The 26,470-nt window shown below is 40.3% G+C and overlaps 1 protein-coding gene across 1 annotated transcript in view; it reads right to left on the bottom strand.

Moving 5' to 3' along the window:
• The window catches only part of KIRREL3 (kirre like nephrin family adhesion molecule 3), a 672,744-nt gene that overhangs the window by 111,858 nt on the left and 534,416 nt on the right, over positions 1 to 26,470 (bottom strand). The window contains exon 7 of the mRNA XM_063310966.1: positions 12,704 to 12,809. Coding sequence (XP_063167036.1) covers positions 12,704 to 12,809 — 106 coding nt within the window. The remainder of the gene's footprint in view (positions 1 to 12,703; positions 12,810 to 26,470) is intronic.

Raw genomic sequence — 26,470 nt, 5'->3', positions numbered from 1 at the left:
AATATCTCAGAAGGGACCCTCCCCACCTTCTTGGGCTGTAAAGGAGAGTGGGGAGAGATGTACTTCCAGACTTGTAAGATTCTGGTAATGTAACCTTACAATAAGGTTAGAGCTAGTACTTCTGGATGTGCTTCTTGTCTGGACTACCTCACAAGGCTGACAAAATCTCAGTTTAATAAGCTGAGACATGCATTGGTCATCCTCTCATCCCAAATCAATATCCTTCGGCAAGTCTTCAGCTAAGCAAACTGACCAGGGTTAGAACAAATCAAGCATTTAAACCTAGACAATTTGCTTTTGAAACTTCTTTTGAATGCAAAGGGATTCCCAGATAAATTCTCATGGAGGGAATATGGTGCTCTTACACTTATTTTGTTAGAAGGTGGCCAAGGTATATATGTTAATGTTACGCCTTTCATTAGACAGTATAATTATTTATCCAAGATTTTAGCTGTTCCTTAGCTTCCCATGCTTCAGAGTAATGGAAAGAGATGTACAATACCAACAGAAGCACTTTCCAGCTGCTTTCATAAACAAAAATGTCCAATAGAAATTGGAAAAAAATTCCCAAGTACCCTGAGATCAAGCTAGAAAAACAGGAAACTCATTCCCTTTTGAGAAATGGCAACATTACTTAAACCACAGGCTGAAATTGGCTTAGGATGCTGGTTTCCAGTATTCAATCCAATCTCTCTAGCTTAATTCATGCACTGATGCTGACTGCGGAAATCAACACCTTACTTCTGCCGTCCTCTGCAACTTTTCATATATTGCATGCATTATAACAAGGACGGGAGCATTTCATTCTTTTCTATAGAATTCTTGGTTGTGGATCTCTTGAAAAGGGCACACTGTTTCTCCATTACCCTTTGTTTAACAGGGTCAAGCATCCCCTATGCTGGTAGACCAGAATTCTTTTTCTTGACATTTTTTTGCTTCTGCTGTTGATTGTAATTTTTTGTTTCAGACAAACAAACAAACAAACAAACAAATTTCTGTATTGGGAAGTGGTATATCAGCATGAGACTGGAGGTATTTATTATTGTCCTTGAATAATAATATACACACACACACTAACATCAAGGAACCACACAACCCTGGTGGAGAAAGAGGATGAAGAAGTAAAAGCTGAAGGTCTTTCTGCCTTTCAGAAGTTTTATTTATTTACTTACTTACTTATCACATTTATACACCACGGACTCTCAACAAAGCCAGCCCATGATAGTGAATAATATATCTTTCTGCTACTATATCTTTATACCTTTTCACTTTAAAGGCTCTCTTTCTTACCATGAGCAATAAATAATAACAGGGAAGTGGGGAGGAGGAAACACCCTCAGATACATGGCTGACATCAAAAAGGCTTTAGATGATTGGTAAATAAAACTGAAGGGAGGAATGAAGAGAGTCTAGTTGGAAGTCAGTTCACGTAAAAATTAATGTGAAGCTCTGACTTCTGTTGCTTCACATTAATTTTACCCAACCTCACAGGTGGTGGAATGATGGCAGCAACTAATTACACTTTTTCTCTTCTTCTCCCTCTTTGGTTTTGCACTGTTGGCTGGGAGGAACCTGCAGCTACTTTTTTTAGTACCACAAATCTTTACTCCATCTCATTCTGTAGGGTAACCCCAGAGAAAAAGCAAAGGAATCAGTGGCTGCCTTCACAGAGCATTGGCTAACCTGGTTATTGAGTTCAAGCATTTTCTAGGTGCAGACAATACATTCCACTATAACACAATTTAAACTAGCCGAGTTCACACACCAACTCCCAAGCTTAGTAGGTTTTACTAACGCATCTGCTAAGGATTTACATGACCCATGGCACCCAATGAGTATATCAAAGTATAACTATTCATCAACTAGCTCGCCACTCAAGTCCATTTTTAAGAATTCTGTCCAGTTTGAGAAAATGGCCATCAGATTTTCCCATGCTTCCCTATTTTGGCTACTACTGTTTCCTGGTTTTTATTCTATCACCATTGTATTCAAGGTGGCCTGCAACTCCTAGATGAAAATTATGAAACAACTTCTACCACAATCAAAACTCAGACCCAGAATTATTAGAAAAATGCATGGATATCATTTCAGTAAAAGAAGCCTGGGTGAGCTAATGGAAGGTAAAAAAATAAAGCTAGGGAAAGAGATGCTCTTTACTCTGATTTCTCTGATTTTTCTGTTTCCCCATTCCCTTTTGTCTATGCCTGTGCCCCATATTGGCCATTGGTTCCTGACTGATCACCAAAGTCCAAATAGGGGCCGCGGTGGCTCAGTGGTTAAGACACTGAGTCAGAGGACCATTAAGGTTGGCAGCTCGGCAGTTCGAAACCCGAGTGCACGAGCCATGTGATGGAGTGAGCTCCCATCAACTTGTCCCAGCTCCTGCTAACCTAGCAGTTCGAAAGCATGCAAATGCAAGTAGATGAATAGGTACCACTTTGGTGGGAAAATAATAGGGACATGAAAGGAGCCCCCTCGGGCATCCCCCGGGCAACGATGATGTCACTGGCAAATCCCTTCAATACAGAAGCACCTTGGTAGGTGCTTCTGACATGGAAAAAACCCCCCACCAAAGTCCAAAAGCTTTAGCCCTCAACCTCCAAAAATAGGTTCCCTAGCCCTCTCATAGGCTGTAGTGTGGCCAAAGGACAGAACATAGAAGGAGCCCAAGCAAATTATAGCTGGATGCTGCTCAACAGCTTGAGTCACCATTGACAGGATTGGTTTAATCCTCTGCTGGAACTGGTTGAACATATATCCAGTAAGGTACTTCTCTCTCCCTGTCACCAATACATGAAAGGAACATGAGTTTAGCTAGTGACAGGAATTTGGCCAGAAAAACTGTCAGCCATCTTAAATTTCCCACAATGCTCTTGCATTATGGGCATTTTTAAATGCAGGTGGTTTTCCACAAGCCTTGCTGTCAAATAAGGCTATTGTTGGGGGAATAAGGAGACAGGAAGGCCAAGATAGATATCAATGCTAGGAGACCAAGCATGCTGGCATCTGATGTGGGTTCTCTCCTGTCTTAGTGATGATCCAGTGACACTAATTTGCTTCCTCTTATTTGCCATTTGCTTCTGTGCAGAGAAAACAAAGTGTCCCTTTTTTGCAAAAAAGACTTCTATAAAAGCCCACTTTTTGCAAATGGTGATCCCTGTCACTGTCATGCAGGGTTCTGTATGAGATGATACTGCGTGTGGTGTGTATTGAGACATGCTGGACCCCTAAATATGCCTGCTTCCTATCCATTATAATTATGCATTCATTCATTAAGTGCAATAATTAGATATTATACACAGCAGAGAACGTGCAATAATTAGATATTATACAAAGCAGAGAGTGTGTAATAATTAGATATACATAGCAGAGAATTATACACAGCAGAAAGAAACTCAAGCTTGCAAACAGTATAAAAGAAAATTAAGTGACCTATCTCTAATTGTGCCATGTGTCTGATAATGCAGCAAGGCTAAAAATATATGGTACTTACAAATCATATGTATGGGAAAGCAAATGTGAATTCCAAAGTAGCTTTACATTGATAGAAGATTTTTTTTAAGGGTCAGGTATAGTGGGGAGTCTATATCTTTCTAGATCAGTGTTTCTCAACCTTGGCAAATTTAAGATGGGTGGACTTCAACTCCCAGAATTCCCCAGCCAACCTTGCTGGCTGGGGAATTCTGGGAGTTGAAGTCCACCCATCTTGAACTTGCCACGGTTGAGAAACACTGTTCTGGATGTTCAGCTATAACTCCCAGGATTCATAGCACTGGTTCTGGCTGGGTCTCTTAGAAATCCCACTCCACCAATTTCTACCAGAAGTTGTTCTCTATCTGTGGCTTAAGGAAGGGTTGTAGGGAAATCACTCAGCTTGAGTAGCAACCGCAACCCATTTCATTTCGGTCCACCACATCACTTAGACTCTATTCAGAAATGACTTCTGCGTTGGTGCTGATGCTCAACTTTCAAAAAATTCATAAAAGGAACTGAAATGCACACCCAGCAACTACACTGACACATGGAGCAGGAACCAGAGCTTTTCACCCCACAAGCAGTAACTTCATTTACTTGAGCAAAGAGAATATGATTCACTGGGGATAATAATAAGCTGAATAAGCTAAATATTTGCCCCAAACAGATCCAGAACCATGGATCTGTTCTCTGCCCATAACAGACTTGAACTGCCCTCTGGAAATAGAATCAATTTGAGAAGTAGCAAATATATTTTGGGGAAACACCTTTCCCCCCAATCATAGTTAGTTGAAATTCAGACATCCATAGTTTCTTAAATTAAAACCAAATTTCTGATGTAAAAATATATATATATTTGGTTGTCTATAAATGCCCTTGGATTTAGCTCCAAAACTCTTTAGAAGGAATACCAGTTCCATGGAAATAATATGTTCAGCTGGATTGCTGCTATCTCACAGGTTGGAAAACAAATGCATGGATTTTCATCTTTTAGAAATTACAGTAGATACAGGCTAACTCTATGAGATGTGTGACTTTATGCAAGCTCGTGCCTTGATCAAGCCCAGGAATTGACAAAATCTTCCCTCCAGCATTCACTGCTATCATCCTTGGGACACAACAGCCTTCTCCTTCCCTACCCTAACAGCACAGAAGCAGGCAAGGATGCTACAAACAGCCAAAATTGCCTTCTTATCTAACAGCCGCAGCTGTTTTAGCTCCTTGGGCTTGCCTGCCACAATAAGTAGTTTGTAATCCAAGGAGTGGAAGAAAATGCTAAGCTAGTAGCAGAAAATGAATTTGTCCTTGGCTGATGTGAATCAACAGCGTGCAGATGCCGGCTCTTCTCAGATGATCTCCCACCATGGAGATTAACCAGCCACCAATGGCCAGAAGGCTTTGCAGGTTACTGCACTCCCCGGCTAGCTAGCAAACTAAGCTTCTGTTCTCTCAGCACCACACATGGATTAGCTGGATTATGTTGGAGAACCTCTCTAGATGCTTTTTCATTTGCTAAGTGGTGCTTTCCTGATTTTTATGCAACCTCCTTATCACCAGTTGGATGTTCCCTACTTTTTCCTCCCTTGTTCCTCCTTCTCTCTTGATTTAATATTTAAAATAAATTTTAAAAAATCAGTGTCTTCAGTTTTTGTTTGTTTGCCTTTACACCCTCTTCTGTTGTGTTGTGTTGTGTTTTCTTTTTTGTAACTTGCCAAGAATGGCAAATAATCTGGATGGGAAAACACATAAATAAGTGTCTGAATGTGTGTCTATATGAGGGATTTTTATCCATCATCATCATCACCATCATCATCAAGAAAGAAAAATAATAGAATCACAGGCTTACCTGCTCAGTGTAAGCATCCAATTCAAAATATCCCCAATGTTGGCTAGGAATTCTGGGAGTTGTATTCCCAGCATATTTGCAGGGCATCAGGCTGTGATATACACATATCTTTTCTGTCCCTGATTTGCCTATTCTTTTCAAGTGTCTATATGCCTCTGATCTCCCTTCTTTTCCTCTTTTTGTATGAATACCAAGATATCATCTTTGAATTTTCAAATGAATAACCTTTAACCAATATCCTAATTAAGTAACAATTTTCTAAGCAGAGGTGCATCCTGAGAACTGTCTCCAGTGGGGCCCACATGATTTTCTAGATATCCTACAATGTAAAGAAAAGAAAAGAAAAGAAAGTTTCCCTATATACTCCTAGGAATGTGAGAGAACAGAGTATCAAGTTAGTGATGGTGATAATGAAATGCTATAGAGCTTTATGCCCCCCCCCCCCAAATGTTGTCACAGATTCATCTGGGAGTGAATTAGAATATTCCACTTCAGATAGATCCATGGCAAAATGAAGGCTACTGAGAGGGAAGTTTTCATTCATCCCTGGAGGGGCAAATGGCAGGGACTATACTTAGCGGCACTTAGTTTCTAAAGTATGTTAAGTTTGGCTGAGGTGTGATTTATCCTTCTTTAATTTTTTAAAATCCTGGAACTCTTATAGAAACGTCAAACTCCTTACACACAAACAGCTTTGTTCCTAGCACCTCTTGGACTTTCCATGTGACCTCACAATATGTATTCCCATGATCAGTCCAAGAGGTGCAGGTAAAGGAAAGAGCCCAAAACAACAGTGAGTGAATTGGGCATTCAAACATTAAAATAGCTGGAAGAGATCCTATAGTTAACTCATATATTTTTGAAAAGGAAGTGTGATTCCTGTCCTATCTAGCAAATATTTATTTTCATTTTTTAATGTTTAGAAAACTATGTCAGACCACATATTTACCTCCAGAAACTGATGGATAAACAAAGCAGATCTATTTGGGTCCACTCATTTGAACTGCAGATATTTGGCTATAGTACTGACGTACAGTATATGGTAGGGATGAAGAAGTAATCATATGGGTTAAGGCAATGTTTCTCAACCTTGGCAATGTCAAGCTGTGTGGACTTCAACTCCCAGTATTCTCTATGCTGGCTAGGGAATTCTGGGAGTTGAAGTCCACACAGACTGACATTGTCAAAATTGAGAAACACTGTGTTAAGGCATTTAAAGAAAAAGATTACTCCTCTACTTCTCCCATTACTGTAAGAGGGAAAGCTGGTAGTGCCGGCTACATGTCGCCAGTTCATTCTGATCTGATAATTTCCTGTCATAAAGATGGCAAAGGACATTTAGGGGAACAATATCTTGTCATATATTGGGTTACCCACTTTGTTCAGCCTTTCATTCAAAGTCCAGATAACTATGAGGTCAGTGGGACTTTCTAAGTAAACCAGCCAAGGATTGGGCTGCACACTTCAATGTATTCACTAATCAGTCCAATCTAAGATGGGACTGTGAATTAAGAACATACATTTTTATTTTTTGAGGATCTACAAAACCCAAGTACCACTAATACTTATTTATTTATTTATATTTCAAATTTCTGTCACCGCCAATCTCCCCCAAAGGGGGACTCTTTATATATATATGTGTTTTTATATCGTATAAAAACATCTGTGTGTGTGCCTGTGTGTATGTTTTTATATAGTAACTTCCCAAAATATATACTCATTTTCAGTTGGACTTTTTCTGATGAATGTTTTGTGAGGATTGCTGACCAGAAAATGGCTGAATCTAGTTTGGTAGATCCTGAGAATTTGCTCCGACAGAAATCTGTGATTTCTTTTGCCTCCCTCTTCTATGATATAGAAGTCTTCTTTAGACCTTCATGAAGAACTCCAGAGAACACCCTGCCATAGTAAGCTCTTTGCTCAGGAAGAGGACTACATTTTCATCAGAAGCATTTCCTTTGGAGATGACCCAGCTACAGCAGATAAACGTTTTGCTGAGACTGACTGAGCCTTAGCAGAACAGAGGCCCAAACCTGGCTGAATGTGCCACTGAATCAGAAATGGGATTTGCAGAATCCACAGAAAGGTCCTGACTTTAACCAGGAGTTGCTGTTGTTAAGGATGCTGCATCTTCATATCACTCAGGCATCATATCTAAAGGTGTTGTCAGAAGTGCTACTCCATATCTCATTGTAACACTGCTGGTTTCTTTGTTTCCTGACCTACCTGAAATTAGACAAAAGCAGGAGAGCACTCGCTAGAAGCATGAAATCCACGAATATTTTTCTACAGTGTCTTGGCAACATTAGATGAGGCAGAAGACACTGAGAAAAGAGAAGGGCCATGGAAAAAAGAGGGAAACCATCAGGTGTGTGGCTAAAATATTTTATCTTCTCTTCCTCATATTTCCAGGCAAAGTTAACCAAAATTCCTGTCTGAAACTCCAGTGCATCACTGTCAGTCTGCATGAACCAGCCTTTTCCAATCCTATACTCTCTAGAATCTTTGGACTGCAGTCCCATCATCCTGGGCTGGTATGGAAAGCAGTTTGAAGTGTGGAATGCATACAGAGGTGAGCCACCTGAAGGAAGTCTGACATAGAATAAATATCCACAGAGTCTTATTTAATATAAGGAATGTCCCAGTTTTTACATCCCATTGTTTTCTGATTGGGATTTCTTCATTAAAAAATCTACTTCATAAGCTATCATGCGTAACACAATATATTTAGTTCTTATTTTACGTGGGGGGTACATGGACAGAGTATTTCCTTATACATTTTTATGCATACATTCCTCCCACTAACTGCAATCTATGCAAGCTTGTCTTACAACAGACATAGTGCCTGAGAGAGCAGTTGCAACCGTGGTTCTCAGAAAGCTTTAGCATAGATTTCCAGTTACTGCAAGGTTCAAATTTCAACCTAGGCAGACCTAGATTTTTTGTTGCTGGAAATTATGGTCAGGGAAGGACTCTGCAAGCCATTTTGAATGGGGACATAGTAGTACAACTAGGCCTGGATATTGGGGCCGAAGTCCAGGGTTCTATGGCCAGATGGTTGCTCAAGGAGTCCCTAAATGACCATGCAGCAAGTGGCAGGAGATGGCAGAGGAAACCCATGATTCCCTTCTTGATCTCAACTATAGCTTCTAAGTTTACCTAGCAGCACCACCACATGGAATCTCCATCACATCCTAAACCCTTTTTGGTTTGGGGAATCAAAGAGTCAATTTATCCCACTTCTTGGAATACAGCTATGCTATTTCTCTCCCAACACAGTGAGACTCTCAAAGCCAAAGGGTGACTTTTCTCCCACTGCTCTGCCTGCAACTATTTACACCCCCTCCCCCTCACTACCACCCATCTCCTCACACATTCAGATTGGTAGTTCTTGACCTTAGCTCCTCCAAGATAGTTGAAAAAGGACACAAGGCTTTTCAGGAGTAACATCTGTGAAGTCTCCCACATATTTCTGGGAAAGTTAGCCCCTCTACCAACATGCAGCTGGAGGACATGTTGCACCAAGATTTCCTTTTTTGGAATAACCAGAGCAACAAGATTTAAGCTGCATTCCTCACTATGTTTCTCTATAACATGTCCTGACCTTTGGAGCAAACACTCTGACGCACTTGGATAAGCACCAGTTAAACACCTCAACCTCAGTGCAAACACAAGCACAGACTCTGCATGAGACCTTGCTGTATGACACAGAGCAGGGGAACACATGAGCATGTGTAGCTATGCTGAGAGAAGGGGTTGGGAATGCTTAAGAAGGATGAGTCATCAGCTGATGTGACCAAGCAATGGGGAGGCTTTGCTTGCTCACTACACTATCCTGGCATAGAAAGGATGAAACCATTTTCCATGGATTAAAACCTAGTTTCAGTGCTGCTTCTGAATATGGACAACAAAGTGTAATGATCAGTTAATCAGTATAGATCCAGTCTATTTTATTGTCCACATTAGTAGAGCAGTATCCCAATCCATCATTTTTTAAACATTTTTTCACCTACTTACTACTGTATAACATTAAAACACACAAACACGCATACACATTAATTTTTATTTCCAACTATTCTACATACAGTATGGAGGTTTTTCTCCCTTTGATGCTCGAGATGCTATTTTGTTTTGGTGTCAGGAATCCTGACTCTTGGTTTTAGCCTAGGCAATCCTCAAATTCCTTACATGCCAATAGCCTTGCTGAAGTAATAGTGTCTGTAAGTATACTGTCGTTTTCATACATTCAAGGGCTGTCCGATTTAAATTAATTGAAACAGTTGGCAGATTCCGTTGGCTTAGTTCATCTATCATATCCATATGCCCACAAAATTTAATGAACTTGCTATGCTACGGTAGAAATCCATTCAGCATTGTTCAATCCCTTCTCCCCTGTTTCCCCCCACCTCACATTTATTTAGCTTGTATGAAAAAGTATGATCATGTTACTGAGATAAGGCAGATTCCTGGCAAGACTTTTTTTTTAAAAGGAAGTTGGTTGAAGTATTCCCCATAACACCAATTATTAGTTTTGCAATTCTGTCCGAGCAGCCAAGATTCAGCAACTATCATTACCTTCTAATTTTAGTGGAATGATAACAACCCATCCATGCTACATTTCCTACCATATCTCCTCTGTGTTATTCTTCCATTTTCTCTGACTTGGCTAGCTGGTTTCACAAATATTGATAACAAGGAATGGAAACTGGAACAAGTGTTCCACAACTCAGAAGGGTCTAAGACAGAACATCTCAGAGATGCCCAAAGAAGGCATTTCATACTTATTTCTTTGTATTTTGATCCTAAAAAGACATCTGCAAAAATGTTTGAAGTTACCAAATGATTTGTGCAGCATTCAGGTGAGTTAAAGAATACCAGATGCTCTTCAAAAATACTGACTGCTTCCCAGTGTTATAAATCTAGATTCATGGAAGTGTGGAACTGAGGCTGAGGAATATGAAAGCAGCTGTTGTCGCCTCTCAAACAGAGCCTTCTTACAAGAGAGAAACCTAACTATTGTAATTGCTGATGGCTAGGATGAGGCAGTACATGCCACTGCCATATTTATTCTTTGCTCCATCATCAAAGGGTCAGGCAAACAATGGATAAGCCAAACTCAGCAAGTTGCTTCTCTTAATGTATGTTAAAGTATACAAGCCTAGGTGATACTTGGACCATTTATGTGGGACTGGAGCTCCAGACAGCAAGAAGATATTGTGCATGGTTGCTGTCCTTCAATGTCAGCCAGATTCATATCCTTGTTCTACCACAAGAAGGAGCTCCAGATACTAAGCTCCTGGAGGAGTCATAGATCTGGATCTCCCAGAGGTAATCACAACATCTAACAATCTGGGAGAAAAGTTTAAAAGCTTCCATGTAGGTATTAGAAACAACATGGAAAGCTGTAATCAAATGAAATTAATGAAGTTGTCTGTTTCATAAAGTCAAAGATTATGCAGGAAAATGTAATAAAGCAATGTTCTTTGAAACCGCATCCACCTTCAGCATGTGAGCTCTGTAAGTTGCATCCCTGAGCAGATGGTTCTGCTTGTCCACCGTCAATGCTCTCTAAACAGCCTTTGTATGTTAGATCAGGAAGAAGCTGCCGCACATATTACAGCAGCAGCTTCAACAAAACGCACAGTGTTACAAAGCTGAGAGAACTGGAATTTATGACTGAATAGCAACATCATCGACACAAAGAATTTCCACTGCAATATTTGGTGGGCCTGTCACCAGCTTTATCTGCTCAGCCTAGGGACAGAACTGAGAAATCAGTAGAAGTTTGTTGTGTTCTGCTAGAGGGCAGCATTGCTTCCATACCCCAAGCAGTTCTTTGGACTAAAACAACAGACCCCCTCCCCGCCTGCTCTTTTGGGATCTGTACTCAGAAATGCTTTAATCAACCAATACTCAAAGAACGTCTGCATGAAAACAGGGCCATTTCCAACCAGTTAAGCACCTCCAACTTTAATTGGATGATTTGCAGAAGTGGTGACAGGACCTTTTGTTCTTTGCACTGGTGGTAGATGTGGTGAGTGGGGCAATGGGGCTTACAAGTGGCCGTTTATCTTAATAGTGAAGAACTCCCAAGCTTGAAGAAACCTTTCCTATCTTGAAGCAGCATCTAGCTGACCTTAGCTGAACTCAATAAACTAAACAGAATCAAATATAGTTAATGCTTGGAAAAAAGACCACCAGGAAGTACCAAAGTTGGGGGAAAAAAATTCCAGAAGAAGAGTTAGGAAAATTGATTGCATATTGTTGACAGTTATGTTTGATTCAAAGAGGAACATTATCTGTTATTATTTCCTGACCCCTTAAAGCAACATTATCCAATCTGTGCCCTCCAGTTGTGTAATCTTCAAAAAGAATCCCAACTAGCATGAACATTGCCGAGAATCTAGAAAATGCAGTCCTCGTATCTAGTGACTGTAGTCCAAGACATGGATTGGTACTGCACCCCAAATTTGGGTTTATCTAGAATCATTTACAAATTACATAATCAGAACAGATTTTTAGTCATATGGACTGAATTGACTAGACTATATAATTCCATTTGGTGATTTATATTGTGTTGACCATGGTTCTTATTACTCATTGTTAGCTCAAGTTTAATAGCAATTCTCAGTCCTTTAACAAGATATAATATATACTTGTGGATATATTTTCTTCAAAGGGTCTAATAAAAAAGTGAAGAAGAGAAAAAGATACTATGCGGTTCATTTTTTTGGCAGTACTATCTTCCCAGCAGCTCACCACAGCTATTCAAGTTTCCTATTGCTGCCTGCAGGTAGAATAACATCCAATGAAAACTGCAGCTTCTTAGTACAGCTGATGTTTAGGCCAAGTGCTGTGATTGAGCTGGCTCTAATTATTAACCGGTTTTGTTTTACACATACATAGTGACAGTGTATGTGTAAATGACAGTGAGGGGGCATGGTGGCTCACTGGCTAAGATACCAGGCTTGTCGACTGAAAGGTTGCGAGTTCGGCAGTTCAAGTCCTGAGCGCTGTGTGGCAGAGTGAGCTCCTGCACTCGCCCCAGCTCTTGCCAACCTAGCAATTCGAAAGCATGCGAATGTGAGCTGATCAATAGGTACCGCTTCGGCGGGAAGGTAACAGCGTTCCATGACTGTCATGCTGGCCACATGACCGTGGAAGTGTCTTCGGACAATGCTGGCTCTTTGGCCATGGAAACATGGCCAGATGTGCACCACCCCCTAGTGTGTCCTTAGACGTGACTAAATGGGAACCTTTACCTTTACCTTATACACAGTGAACAAAAATAGTAGCAAGCATTTCTATGGTTGTGAGCAGTCTAAAACATTCAGGCAAGCAGCTATAAATGGTGGTTATTTCCAGACAAACTTATGAGCTTACCTGTATTGGGTGACTGCTGGATTGGCTTTTGCAGAGCAGTGAAACTTTACCATATTGTCTTCAAGGACAGGCTGAGGTTCTACTGACAGATTGACGAGAGGTGGATCTGTAAAAAAACAATGGCCAATCTATTAGCTTTCATGCTTCTGTGTGCAGAAATGTGTCTTTCTGAAGAGATGCTCCCATTTGCTCTGCTGTTGTGATGTATGGATGTGCAGTAACCAGCCAAGATGCCTATTTGACCTTTCAGTGTCTGAAATCTAGTGTCCCTATAGTGAAATTCCTTTTCTTGAAGGAATGATAGCTTCAAAGGCAGGGTAAATCTGGAAGCAATTACTTCTTGTTTTGCAATTTCTTTCCCAAGCGACTGTGGGAAGGTCATTCAGTTGCCATGTATCTTTGTTTCCATACCTGGATAGATCTAAAGGATTTGTTGAACAGAATATATAAGTAAGGAAGCCAAAGGCCACTTCTTTATACATCTTCTTTACAGCAGGAAAACATATCTACACATATCAGGGACATATGAGGCCATTTTTCCTGGACTGTGCCACCTCATGCAAATTAAATTATTTCATTTCATCTTTCATTTTACGAAATACTGACTTCATTTCAATTTCTGAAAGTCATCTTAATACAGAGGGGCCACAACTCAGAAGGAAGAGCAGATGTTTTCCAGATAGAAGGAAGCCCAAGTCAGGAAAAGCATTGGCCAGTTAGCATGAAGAGTGTTGGGTTAGATGGATTGGTGGCTCTCCTTATTTGCTGCTTTTTAATTGCTGTTTTCTTCATTTTAATTTTTACACTGATTTTAACTGAGGCCCAGTTTTGATGTTTTCTGTCTGAGGGGCATGACTCTTGTAAGCATAGTACTATTTTATCAAGACATTTGATCTGACAAATTTCAGGGACTCCGTTATCATGGTGCTTAATAAGAAGCGACTGTCTATAATCTTCCCACTACTTCCAGTGAAGAATTATTTTGCATCCTTGATCCTCAAACCAGGCTTCTTTAATGTATTGCTCTTTTAGGAAAAAAAGCCTATGCCCATGTATTTTGGGTCTGGAGGAAGTTAAACATTTCAAGGCATAAGATGCAACTACTGTACCTTTCCTTACAAAGCCTTATTTCATTTGGATTATTTTAGGGGTCCTGATGTAGGAACCCCAGAACTGGTAGTTTTTAGAGACACAGAATTCAGTATATGTCTGTGGAACTATGACAAAATTCAGTGAAAAGCACGGCCGTTTATATTTTCTCTATCATGGGCTCTAAAACTATTTGAAGACCTATATAATAGTAAGAAAAGATTTAGCAAAAAATCAGGAAAACAGTGTAGTGGTGTGCTTGTGTGTGTGTGTGTGTGTGAGAAAGAGAGAGTGAAAAAAGTATATAAATGTGAGACAGATTTCACACCATTTTGCAAGGAATTATGGAAATGTCATCTGCCCAATTACTAGATGAGCTGTTAAAACTAAATGCAATGGCAGGTATGAAATTATATGAATTTCCACATACCTAGAAAATTAGATAACATGAAGGAATCTCACCTAGCCTTTTACTTGGTACAGGCTGGGAAGAGTTTTTATTGTTTCTATTGTGATTTATGTAAATTAAGACTGATACATGGCTTCCAGAATGATTAATTACACATAGATTTATATGCACTCATTAGTGATGGGGCATTCTTGACATCAAAGGCCAGTCTTTAAATTGCCTATAAACAATGTCCATTGTTTATAAGCAAGAAGACATCAACAATTCTAAGTGGGCCTCCCTCTGTGAACCACTTACCAGCAGTTCCAACATAAAGCCCTTCAGCCTCTGGACCAACAGTTGCAAATAAGTCATTAATTAAGTAATCCAGGACGCTGGTGAAAATGGGGTTAATTCTTGTACTGCAAATTAAGTTGTCACACAGTTACATTTTAAACAGGAGGCACTTGTCATCTAGCAGATCGGTTCCCTCTGTACAGCCTATGCCAGATTGGCTGTATTTCCCAACCGTGTTCTGGCTGACACAGATTTGCTGGAGGCAGATGCTCCATTATGCTCCACTTGGCACCTCATGCTGAGACACAATGCATGTGCCCAGCTAGTGGGTGGGTCAGGAAGAATCATCCTGAAAAACACAGACTCAATGTACTCGACAAAGCCTATGATATTTTCCATTATGATATAGAAAGCTCTTCTGAGCATAACATCACCAAAAACGATTTGAGCTTGAGATCCCAACTGAAGCCACCCAGAGTCAAGGAAAAGGTAGAAGAAATGCAGGAACCAGGTGAAAATTAAGGAATGGAGTAGGAGTAGGTGAGAAGGTTGGTGTATGGAAGAGGAAGACCAGGAATCTAGGGACTGTTTGATAAATAAAACAGAAAATGGGAATCCTCAGCAGATTCATGCATTGCTAGTAATCCTGACAAAACTTTGGAATTATGTTCTTCTGTCATACAACACTTAATCATACCATAAGTTGCCTGGCTTTCTGAGTAGTTCACAGATCTCCCATTATTATCCCCAGGACCACAGAACCAAGGGAAAGAGTGGGTTGGGCAGGAGATTCAGGGTTACTCATGAAATGATCAGCTAGGACTATTGGGTGTTTGGAACCAGGGTGAGAACCAGTAAAGAATGAAGTGGATTCTGCATTATGAAAGAATATAATTTTGATAGTTCACTAGACTTCATATACTCTTTGATAGTTTACCAGGAGGTAGGTAGGAAGGTAGATATAATTCCATGTGTTTCACTAGTTTCTGTAGACCTCAAATCTAGCTGCCTCTTGGTCTCCAACTCTAGTAGCATTGCCTGGTCCTCATACTTTGCATTTACTGAATAAACATTTTTCTTTACTGAGTCAAAGTAACATTTTGAAATGAAGCAAAAGTGTACTCTTTCATAGTTACCCATAATCCTATGGTTTAGATTGAATGATGCATTGATTTTCTACTGCCTAGATGTATACAGTAGGTGAACCCAAAATGCATCTGTTTGCTCAAATTCACACTTTCAACTGTATTGTTGTTTATTCGTTTAGTCACTTCCGACTCTTTGTGACTTCATGAACCAACCCACGCCAGAGCTTCCTGTCGGTCGTCAACACCCCCAGCTCCCCCAGGGACAAGTCCGTCACCTCTAGAATATCATCCATCCACCTTGCCCTTGGTTGGTCCCTCTTCCTTTTGCCTTCCACTCTCCCTAGCATCAACATCTTCTCCAGGCTGTTCTGTCTTCTCATTATGTGGCCAAAGTATTTCAGTTTTGCCTTGAATATCATTCCCTCAAGTGAGCAGTCTGGCTTGATTTCCTGGAGGATGGACTGGTTTGATCTTCTTGCAGTCCAAGGCACTCTCAGAATTTTCCTCCAACACCACAGTTCAAAAGCATCGATCTTCCTTCGCTCAGCCTTCCTTATGGTCCAGCTCTTGCAGCCATATGTTACTACAGGGAACACCATAGCTTTAACTATGCGGACCTTTGTTGTCAGTGTGATGTCTCTGCTCTTAACTATTTTATCGAGATTGGTCATTGCTCTTCTCCCAAGGATTAAGCGTCTTCTGATTTCCTGACTGCAGTCAGCATCTGCAGTAATCTTTGCACCTAGGAATACAAAGTCTTTCACTGCTTCTACATTTTCTCCCTCTATTTGCCAGTTATCAATCAAGCTGGTTGCCATAATCTTGGTTTTTTTGAGGTTTAGCTGCAAACCAGCTTTTGCACTTTCTTCTTTCACCTTCATCATAAGGCTCCTCAGTTCCTCTTCACTTTCAGCCATCAAAGTGGTATCATCTGCATATCTGAGATTGTTAATGTTTCTTCCAGAGATTTTAACCCCAGCCTTGGATTCCTCAAGGCCAGCTTGTCACATGATGTGTTCTGCATACAAGTTGAATAGGTAGGGTGAGAGTATACAGCCCTGCCGTACTCCTTTCCCAATCTTAAACCAGTCCGTTGTTCTGTGGTCTGTTCTTACTGTTGCTACTTGGTCGTTATACAGATTCTTCAGGAGGCAGACAAGATGACTTGGTATCCCCATACCACTAAGAACTTGCCACAATTTGTTATGGTCCACACAGTCAAAGGCTTTAGAATAGTCAGTAAAACAGAAATAGATGTTTTTCTGAAACTCCCTGGCTTTTTCCATTATCCAGTGGATATTGGCAATTTGGTCTCTAGTTCCTCTGCCTTTTCTAAACCCAGCTTGTACATCTGGCAATTCTCACTCCATGAACTGCTGAAGTCTACCTTGCAGGATCTTGAGCATTACTTTACTGGCATGTGAAATGAGTGGCACTGTTCGATAGTTTGAACATTCTTTAGTGTTTTTTTGGTATGGGGATATAAGTTGATTTTTTCCAGTCTGATGGCCATTCTTGTGTTTTCCAAATTTGCTGGCATATAGCATGCATTACCTTGACAGCATCATCTTGCAAGATTTTGAACAGTTCAGCTGGGATGCCGTCGTCTCCTGCTGCCTTGTTATTAGCAATGCTTCTTAAGGCCCACTCAACCTCACTCTTCAGGATGTCTGGCTCTAGCTCACTGACCACACCATCAAAGCTATCCCTGATATTGTTATCCTTCCTATACAGGTCTTCTGTATATTCTTGCCACCTTTTCTTGATCTCTTCTTCTTCTGTTAGGTCCTTGCCATCTTTGTTTTTGATCATACCCACTTTGGCCTGGAATTTACCTCCAATGTTACTAATTTTCTGGAAGAGGTCTCTTGTCCTTCCTATTCTATTGTCTTCTTCCACTTCCGCGCATTGCTTGTTTAAAAATAATTCCTTATCTCTTCTGGCTAACCTCTGGAATTTTGCATTTAATTGGGCATATCTCCCCCTATCACTGTTGCCTTTTGCTTTCCTTCTTTCTTGGGCTACTTCTAGTGTCTCAGCAGACAGCCATTTTGCCTTCTTGGTTTTCTCTTTCTTTGGGATGTATTTCATTGCCGCCTCCTGAACAATGCTGCCAACTTCTGTCCAGAGTTCTTCCGGGGCCCTATCTACTAAGTCCAGTCCCTTAAATCTATTCTTCACCTCCACTGCATATTCCTTAGGAATATTAGTGAGCTCATCTCTAGCTGATCTGTGGGTCTTCCCTAAACTGTTGAGTCTGATCCTAAATTGTGCAAGAAGAAGTTCGTGATCGGAACTACAGTCAGCTCCAGGCCTTGTTTTTACCGACTGTACAGATGTCCGCCACCTTTGGCTGCAAAGGATGTAATCAGTCTGATTTCGGTGTTGTCCATCTGGTGAAGTCCATGTATAAAGCCATCTCTTAGATTGTTGGAAGAGAGTGTTTTTTATGCAGAGTGAGTTGTCTTGGCAAAATTCTATCAGCCTATGTCCTGCTTCATTTTGTTCTCCCAGGCCATGCTTACCTGTAATTCCAGGTGTCATTTGACTGCCCACCTTAGCATTCCAGTCTCCCGTGATGAAAATAACATCTCTTTTAGGCGTGTTGTCCAGTAGGTGCTGCAGATCCTCATAGAACTGCTCTACTTCAGCTTCTTCAGCATTTGTGGTTGGGGCGTATATTTGGATCACTGTGATGTTAGATGGCTTGCCCTGAATTCGAATTGAGATCATTCTGTCGTTTTTTGGGTTGTATCCAAGCACTGCTTTAGCCACTTGACTATTAATTATGAAGGCTACTCCATTTCTTCTGTGGTCCTCTTGTCCACAGTAGTAGATCTGGTGGTCATTTGATGTGAAGTGGCCCATTCCAGTCCATTTCAGTTCACTCACACCCAGAATGTCTATCTTTAATCTTGACATCTCACCAATAACCACATCCAATTTGCCCTGGCTCATAGATCTTACATTCCAGGTTCCAATGGTGTGTTGATCCTTAGAACATCGGATTCGCCGTTCACCACCAGCACCGTCGGCCGCTAGCCGTCCTTTTGGCTTTGAGCTAGCTGCGTTATCACGTCTGGGGCTAGTTGAGCTCATCCTCTGTTCCTCCCCAGTAGCATTTTGACCATCTTCCAAACTGGGGGTCTCATCTTCCGATGGTATACCGACATATCTCTGGTTGTACTGATCCATTTAGTTTTCACGGCAAGAATACTGGGGTGGGTTGCCATTACCTTCCCCAGGGATCGCATTTAGTCTGACCTCTCTGTCATGACCTTCCCGTCTTGGGTGGCCCTTCACGGTTTAGCTCATGGCATCATTGAGGTGCTCAAGCTCCAGCACCACGACAAGGTAACGATCCTTTGCTGAAGAAGCTGAATAAATACACAGGTGAAAGGGCTAGGTGTTGTGGCTTGATTGTGGAACTCATTAATCTGATGCCATTTTCACTTTCTCTCATTTGCCATTGAACTATTCTATTTCTTGACACTTTGGTAAGTAGAACTTTCCGAAGGTCGTCCTTCTGCTCCCTACACTTGTTCAGCTGGTTTACATTAAACTGTACATTATTTGGTTTCCAGATTGCTGATGGTTAATAGTAGTCATTATTCTCTCCATCACTTTTAATGGCTAGATTGCTGTTGCTTTTGTTGTTTCTGACACCATTGCTATAGTGTTGTTTTTATGGATTTTGTAATCTGTTGAACATTTTTGGAGATAAAACAGAAAAACTTCACGTAATTAGTCTTTGTGCTCAGTGCTATTACAGAGGTGCATTTTTATGTGAGGTTGCCTTGAAGTAAACTCCAATATGTTCAACCAAGTTTTCTTCCAGGAAAGTGAATACAGGGTTGCAGTCTAAAGGCAGGCATCTGTTGTGATGTAATAGACATTATTCTTGCCAGGACTCAACCCAGGTCCATGTGGAGCAATTGGGAAGAAGATAGGCCTTTAAAAATCTGTAAAGTTTATTTTCTTCATCACCCAGTAACTAATACATCTTTAATAAGGCGAGATAAATTATGTTACATTAGAGAGTGCAAATTTCAAGCAGATTGGAGCCCCAGCACTTTATTTAAAGCTGTAACCCCTACTCACCATCAATTATGGCTCACGTTGATTTGCTCTTCCCTGCTAATGATGACTCTTCTCAGTATTTCCATAACTTTGCTTAGCTGAGAATGAATGTCTTCTGGTCCAAAATTCCCACTGGCCAGATGGAGAAGTAGACTTTTCTGGATGGCCAAACTGCCATCTGCTTCTCATGAATATAAGACAGGTGGTTGGGCAGAGTCTTTGGTCCCTGGTATGATGTGGAATTAGTCTCTGATGGTGCTGCAGATTCCCAGAAGCTTCAGTGGCAGTGGGAATAGAAATGATGGTTGGTGACAGGAAGAAGATTTCTTTGAAGTTTGGAGTTCATCACTCAAAAGAATTTAAATTTAAATTATGACTGAGCTGTCCCTTTTGCATAGGTATACCAACTTGTTCCAAGCATTTAAGAACAGGAACAAGTAGTTTCCATCTCTTTCTCCAATAGCAGGCCATATCAGTGGACTATATTTCATATGTATTGATAAAATCATAGCCATCATGAAGAAAAGAAGAGCTTTTGCAAAATTTCACTGATCAGGAGCAGGAGATAGATCAGTTTAGACAAATCCCTGAGATCAATGGCATTCTTGTTCCTTATTAAAAAGAATACAGTCTGAAATTTCTTTGCTGGGGACTGATATCCACTCACAGCAGCTTTGGACCTGATTTTGAGCATCTACAGAAAAATAAAGTGGATCCTTTAATCCCTATAATCTGCTCATCCTATTACAAGGGAAGCCTAGCTGCACATAGGCAACCCATTTTTTCTTTTCTTTTTTTAGCAAAGTTCACTATGGTGGATCATATTGTTTGAAGAACTGCAGGATTCTGTAGAATAAATTGGAAAACCAAAAGACTGCTTTTTAAGACGAAAGAAACTCACTAGCAAAAGCAAGTTGGATGGAGGGATGGAAAGAAAAGCATAAATATTGGGATAGTAGTAGTCAAAATGGCTTGGGATAAGTTATTCTTTGCTACTTCACCCTCATTATAGTAGTGAGGATTTTACCAAGCCAGGACTACTGCTTTGTTGGGAGTACAGCCACCTGTCTTCTGGCTGGGAAATTATGATGAGAAATTATAGGTATTTTCAATTTACTTTAATCTCCTTTTAAAATGTGCAATCCAAATTACAATAAAGGCAGGCACAGGTTGGAATATAAATGAGATGTGCTCCCATAACAGCCCAGAGATATCTAGTATACTCTTAATTCATTTGCAGGCATCTTGACACTTCTCTATTGTTAGACAACAACTGCTAATCACCTTCCTTTATTATGTATGAATCAAGCTTCTATATAGTAGTTTCCCCATTGTTTGACAATATAGTAGTTGTGCTTAGCAAGTGCAAACAGATCCTTTTGTATCCTAAGAGAGCAGATTCCCTTCTGCTGTTAAATGTATGTTTTCCCCCTAGAGTAGTTTAACAAATTTTACCTTAGATTAAGAACAAATGAAAGTCTTTGATTTTTCCTGTGAAAATCAAATCATCCCTCCTAATGATTTTATAAAGGCAAACTAAAGATTCCTACCCCAGAAATCAAGTTAAATTTGCATAAATGCAGACAAATATTTATCCAGCATAATGGAATTCCATTTGGTTGCGACTGATCATTCATGCACAGCCTTTTGTAAGTAGCAGAACTACAGAGTGAGCTGGGCCCTGCATTTTAGCTCATGAAAGGTGCTGCATCTTTTATTTTTCCTTGGCTTTCCATGAAAGACCCAATTCACTCTTCTTCTTGGAAATGTTTAGTTGGTGGAAATGCAAGCACAGCTAGGGACTTAATATTTGAGGATGGGACTGACAATCATACTAGACAGAGTGATGCAATAAGGGGACAAGGTTGGAATTTTCTATTTGTTCAAGCTTATTAGGGTTTATTAGGGATTACACTATATATTTTGTATGTTTTCTGCTTTAACTCACAGAAAGCTACGCTGCCAAATTTAAGCAATCACACTGCCAACATTTTGCGGCATGGACAATGGAGTGTGTTTTGGGGTCATTTCTATCAAGGGTAAGGAACCTTTGGCCAAGGGTGAAATTGGTCCACCAGGCTTCTCCCCCAGCAAGATTTCTCCCCATTTTTATTCCTGGTTACTGATGCAACCCATGGTACCCCATCTGTCCAAGCGATAAGACTGGAGGAAGGAACTTGAATAAATGTGGTGGGGGGGAATGCTTGGAAATAAATGCTTTCCTCACTTTCATTGTCTATTGAATGTAGGCAATACTAATATTCTTAACCCAACTCATTTTATCCTTGAAGGGCAGATCATAATATTGCCCATGTCTAGCAATAATCTTTCTCCAGCATTCTGAGTTAACACAAGCTTTCACAAGTCTCTTGAAAGGTAGACCCATGTACAGCACATTGCAACAATCTAAACTTGATGCATGGTGCATCCAGCCTAAACTGGGTGGATAATTTGGGTTTATAGGACACTAGCATTATGCTTGCAGCACATTGTTCCTCTGGGATAGCAAGAGGCATGTGCCACTATTGACATTTCTTGCTAGTGTTAAGGTGTTTCCTAAGGTTTAATTCTGAATTTGGCTGTCCATTAATTTCTTTTTGTATGATCATTACTTCTTGATGGTGCTGTCTGCCTTGTCTTGAGAATCTCGTATTAGATGGACAAGGTCTGAAATATTTCATTAAATAAGTGTCTCCACTCTATGATCAGAGAAGTGATGCCTTGCCTTTCTTTTTTTAATCTGTCCAGCTGTTTTTTTAACAGCTGTCTTAGCCTCTGTGATTAAGGCTGAAGTCAAGACTAGAAGATTCAGGACTGCTTGGTACTCAGTGAATCCATCACAAGACCAAGAAGGCACAAATGCCCTTCCCATGTGATGTCTCTCTTAGCTAAAATTCAGCTGTCACAATGTCAAATTCTCCCTGATATATAGTTTCTATAAAATGTGTGTCTCACTGAATTTCCATTTCCACTCCAGCTCCCCTTATTGCATTCATGCCCTTCTTTATCTAACTAGCAGTGCTTTACTATTTCTCACTCTCTTCTGATTTCTGAAGATACCTGAAAGTTACAACCTTAAACACTGGAGTGTGAGCAGAGCAGGAGAAAGCTGCTGGTGCAAGACTCAAGGAAACAGTCACCTCAGTCTGCTCCATCCTGGCACACAGGATGTGATTTCATATAGCCCCTGGGCTTTAGCTATATAAATAGTTTATGGCAGATCAAGCTATTAAACATGATTTTAATCCCACTTGTGATGTCTGGCACATTACTCACAGGAGGCCTGCTTTGATGTGGCTGATGGTATGAAAATCACTTTGAACAGATGTTTCAGCTGGAGTTGCTTAGTCTCTGTAACAAAGCCCAGGTTTCTCTTTTGGGGAGGTGGGTGGGATGAAGAGCTGGATGTACTCTGCAGTTTAATAATAGGTTAGGGCCAATGGTGGGTACTTTCATTCTGAGCCCTAGTGATTCATTTCAGCCAGCCATGTTGCATTTTTATGAAATGGATTTTCCCTTAATCTGTCCTCCTTGAAAGATGCAGAGAGTAGGTGACTTGTATTACTAAGTGTAGATATTTATGATGTCCTTTCAACCATGAAGAAATATTATTTCTGTAAGGTAATATGTGTTCACAGAATGAATTCAGCTCTCATGCGTTTCATTTCTTGTAGCATTTCTACTTAAAGGCAACATCATTTCAAACTGAGACTACCAATATTTGAAACTGCACATATGGTAAAAGCAGGAATGACCATGCTATAGTTTTCCCCATTGGCCTAAAAAAGAATGGCCAATTTTGCAGAGCAGCAACCAGGTAGTTTAGGTTGCTAAAAGAGTTAAGGTTCCCCAATGAATAAATCTACTGTGGGAGCTTTTAGGGAATCACTCTCTTTCATATTGGAAGGTAGTTGGCATGCTATGTGCTCATCAGGAGCCCCTGCTTCTGATTCAGCAATGCTGCTTTGTTTTCAAACTGGAACGCTGCCCTATGATCCTATCTGTAGACATTGTCACTTCAGAAGGAGCCCATGAAGTGTATGGTTAGGGTTGGCTTTTCCCCTGCATGCTTCTTTTGAACTGAGCAATTTGTTTCTTAGACATTTTAAGACCCACCCAGGCTAAAAGCAATATGTGAATCCTTGCTACTTGTTCAGTATTTAGCACATCCTTTTCTTCCACACTGAAGGGCAACTGCCAGATTGAAAAGGACTTTCTTGTTTCACATCCTACTTCCAGCTGGAGACAGAGGCTGGAAGGAATGGCAGAAAGTAACTTTTGAGGTTACTGAAATTTCACAAAGGTAACAACTACATAGTGAAACTATATGAACATATATGTTGTTTATGAACCTTATTTGTTCACCTATTGGTGACATCTATCCATTTTGAATCTGCTCACCTGGAGCCTCCATACATATAATTTGGGTCCACAGAAAAGGCAGTTGTTATGGCTGGGCAGAACTTAAGAGTGCTTAACTTCTATTGAAGGTTTGATCAAAACAGCTCCTTAAAGTGCCCTGACAAAACAAGGTTGTCTCCCCCATTAATAGACTGGAGCAACTGTGCCACTTTGCCTGGCAAATGTTTCCATGAATGAACAACAGAACATAGCCTCTTTGCATGGTTTTAGTGAATGTGTCCCCTGTTCCTGTCCATGGTCCTGAAAGAGTCTGCAAAGCATCCCCAACTTGAATTACTTTGTATTGTGGTCTCGTTCACCTGTCTTTGTTATTTGTATCATACTCTTCTTCATCAGCCACCCACTGTTGCTAAACAGAGAATCTGATCGGTGGCTCTTTTAATAGTAAGATTTATTATTATTATTATTATTATTCATTTTTCAGTTTGATCTACTAGATGCTTGGAAGCAAAACATTGACTTGATCGAATCTCTCCTTTTAAAGTTGCATCTAATTTCATTTCCTTTCATGATTCAGCTCATGTCTCATATTGTACAGAACGCCATAATGGTGCTCTGGTTCCGCACTGTACTTCCCAGTATTTGAAGTTGATGTGACTGTTTTCAAGCTGTGAGATCACCCTCCTCCCCCAATTATCTCGTGTTATCTTGCCAGTTTTGTTAGGACATACTATGGACAACCTGAGAGCCTGCTAATCTTCTGGCAGTATAGCTGGAAGAGAGGGGAATTTTCTACTGCCCTTGAATTTGCTCAGCCAGTTTTTAATTGGAATCAGGAAAGCAGCTGGCATGCTAATACTGAATACCCTGCAATTGCAAATTGTTGTTAAATACAGATGCAGGAATGTGCAAATGCAGCTGAAGATGTGCTGCTGGAGGAGGAGGAGTGGATGTTCAGGCTGGATTAGACATGAAAGGAAGGAGGATGAGATTTATGGAGTAACTTGTACTGCCTTAAAAAAACCCCACAATGATAAAGGGATTTACTGAAAAAATTAACTATGTACAAGTTCTACTGGAACTATCTAAAAATTCCTTTAGCACAATGTGCTGGGAATGGAGCTAAGAATCAAGTTTATCATAGTGGTTAGAATTGTTTGTTTGTATGTTTAATTAATTTATATGGCCACCCACTCACCAGAGAGAGTCTGGGCAGCTAAGAAAACAATAGTCAACAACAACAACAACAACATAGAAAGTAGATGTGCAATCTGGCCATAAAATCCCTGAAGATGTGGCTCTTTGCCCAGGCCTTTGATGAGGATGATTGATGCTCCCTTTCTTCCTTTTCCTTGTTCCCATCCAGATTTGTTTATTTTGGCACCTCTGTTCCTTTGTTTTGTGTTGCTTTTGTGTTTTTGGCATTGTTGCTTGTTTTTAAATGTTTTAACAGTTTGTAAACCACCCAGAGTTGCTGGGAGTTGGGCAGCATATAAATTTAATAAAAAATCAAATCAAATCAAATCAAATCAAATCAAATCAAATCAAATGAAAGGAAAGGTCTACTTGTTTCCTTATGATGCAAGCATATTCTGTCTATAGATTACTGGCATAACTATGAGAGTAAGCCTTGTTTATTGCTTAAACATAGTTTTACACCTTCTCATTTACAACTTAGCATTCAATAATACATCCAAAATTTCCCCAGACATACTTCCCATGTCTGTATCCCTTGTTCTGGGCTGATGTCTTGTTCACCCCACTAAGAGCTACTATGTCGTTTCGCTCTTAACAGGTGACATGCAACCATGTCTCAGCAATTTAAGTTCAAGCCAGCTAAGTCACATTCTTAACCCCTCTCTGTAAGTTTTCCTCACTTCAGTAACAACGGACAACAGTGCCATCAAGACCTGTAAACTCAGCATCATACCTTCACCTTTGCCCTTCTGTCTCGCTCTAGACCTTCATTTTCAGGACGCTTCTGAATCTTGACAATTCATCTGGCAATAACTGCTGGCCATTCAGAGCACTAAATTAGTTAGGCTATAACTGCCTTGCATTTTGATGCGGTTGAGAAGGCTTGGCCTTGAAAGACGGCTTGCTAGGAAATGGTAGCAAATTCCCATGTCTTTTTTCTATTTGGGCAGAGGGCTACAACACATCCAGTTCTTCAATTAAACAAACATAAGCAATTTATCATACTCTCCCACTCACAGCTACATCTATCATAAATGTCCTAATATGTCCATTGTAACAATTCCTCCTGTGCGAACTACTCAATGCTAAAATGACATTAAAAGTTTGCTAGATGTGGGACGTTCAAGAATATGAGACTTGTTCTGGCATCTTCTAAAGCAGCCCATCTTATGCTTACCAGAAAAAACTTCTATGATGCAGAAATCTACATTTCTTTTCCATCAAGGCAAAGACAAATCTCTTATTTCTGCTAGCTATCTCTTACAT

Source organism: Candoia aspera, chromosome 9, assembly GCF_035149785.1.
Source record: "Candoia aspera isolate rCanAsp1 chromosome 9, rCanAsp1.hap2, whole genome shotgun sequence".
NCBI lineage: Eukaryota > Metazoa > Chordata > Lepidosauria > Squamata > Boidae > Candoia > Candoia aspera.
This window is presented reverse-complemented; position numbering and strand designations above follow the sequence as displayed.